The sequence below is a fragment of the Gekko japonicus genome, unplaced genomic scaffold, assembly GCF_001447785.1.
Source record: "Gekko japonicus isolate JY-2015 unplaced genomic scaffold, Gekko_japonicus_V1.1 scaffold2282, whole genome shotgun sequence".
In the NCBI taxonomy this organism is placed as follows: domain Eukaryota; kingdom Metazoa; phylum Chordata; class Lepidosauria; order Squamata; family Gekkonidae; genus Gekko; species Gekko japonicus.
This window is the reverse complement of record NW_015160901.1, coordinates 37,282-38,918: the sequence shown is the minus strand read 5'-3', so window position 1 is coordinate 38,918 and position 1,637 is coordinate 37,282. Positions and strand designations below refer to the sequence as shown.

Genomic DNA, 1,637 nt, shown 5'->3' with positions numbered 1-1,637 from the left:
GGCGTGCGCGCGGGGGGGGGGGGGGAGAGAAGGAGGAGGAGGAGATTGGATTTATACCCCGCTCTTCACTACCCAAAGGTGTCTCAGAGCGGCTTACAAACTCCTTCCCCTTCCCCTCCCCACGACAGACACCCTCTGAGGTAGGTGGGGCTGAGAGAGCTCTGACAGAAACGGCTCTTTTTCAAAAACAGCTCTTGTCAGAACTACGGCTTGCCCAAGGTCATCCGGCAGCTGCATGTGGAGGAGTGGGGGAATCAAACCCGGTTCTCCCAGATTAGAGTCCGCGCACCTAACCACTACACCAAACTGGCTGTTGGGGGGGGCAGTTTTCCCACACCCAGACAAAGTCACTGGCCAGAGTCTGCGATGCAGTTTCCCGTAACAACCGCTGCGAAAGGAAAAAACCCAACTTCTTCCCAAACCTCCTACCTGAGGCATCTCATAAGGAACCACAACGCTGTGGCGCTTGGTGATCCTGTCAGAGAAGTACTGGGCGTTTTGGTTCCCTTCGACGCGGATCAGGTGCTCAGCAGGGACTCCGTCTGTCAGAAGACATATACGGAGGGGGGGGGGGGGGGGAGATGAAGATAGGGGGTATTTGGGTATTTGCAGGACTTCATTCCATCATATCTGATAACTTTATCCTCAGTCAAGACTCATGGGTCACTCTAAGAATGTCTCCTCCGAGCATGCAGAGAGAGCTCGTTCTACATCCAGCAAGAACCCATAACTAAATCCATGGACTTGAGGTCAGAGGTGGTCTTAATGTCCCCCGCCTCCCGCCTACCCTGTTGCGTGCGACTTGGCTCACTTTTTTGAGTCATCTATACATCTCCTGCGGGTAACTTGGGATAGACTGAGGTGACATCCAGGTCTGCTGCCACCCCCTGCTTGTGGTACACTCTAATATGGTTAGTGTCAGGGATATGGAGAAACGAGGGCAGGGGGTGTATGGATACTCTCCGTCACACCAAAGCTCAGCTCAAGCACACGAACCATAATGCCCCTAAACATGTGCAGAGTTCTTTACTTTCACCACTAAAGACCCACAGCCAGAAATCCAGGACTGGGCTCGAGGTACAGATTTGCTCCCTCTAAGCTACGGAGTCCTGTGAGCAAAACTTCTACTTTGTGAGCGACTGCCATTAAAGTTGTGAGCGAGCGATTGGGCTGCTGCTGCATGAATCAGTCTGCCTCTGGAGCCCTCCTCCCTGAGCTGAGACAAAAATGGGTGAGCCGGAGGCTAAAAAACTGTGAGCTGGCTCACACTCACTCAGCTTAGAGGAAACACTGGTACGGAATGCAGCTTAAGGATTCGGTCCCCCTCCCCCTTCTAGAAGTTCTGCAAGGCGACCGAGGATCTCCTGCCTCCTCTCTAGCTGCAAGAGGAGACGCGGCGATCCCACTCACCTTCGCTGTACTCCGGCGCACGCTCGTGGTGCGGGCAGCGCTTCACCACCTCGGCCACATGCTCCGACTTCTTGTAGACGGCCGTGGCCCGGATGACTGAGCCGGGGGGTGGCGAGGTAGACAGCTTCACCAGAACGGGGCAAGTCTTTCCGAGCTGACAGAACAGCTTGTTCAATTGTTTTGAATACTGCGAGAAACATAAGAACATAAAAGATGCCAATGTTGGA

General features: G+C 54.0%; 1 protein-coding gene across 1 annotated transcript in view; it reads right to left on the bottom strand.

Moving 5' to 3' along the window:
• Positions 1-1,637, bottom strand: part of TP53 (tumor protein p53) — a 14,382-nt gene that overhangs the window by 6,391 nt on the left and 6,354 nt on the right. Inside the window, exons 3-4 of the mRNA XM_015423926.1 lie at positions 1,411-1,597; positions 430-542 (exon numbers count right to left, since the gene is read on the bottom strand). Coding sequence (XP_015279412.1) covers positions 430-542; positions 1,411-1,597 — 300 coding nt within the window. The remainder of the gene's footprint in view (positions 1-429; positions 543-1,410; positions 1,598-1,637) is intronic.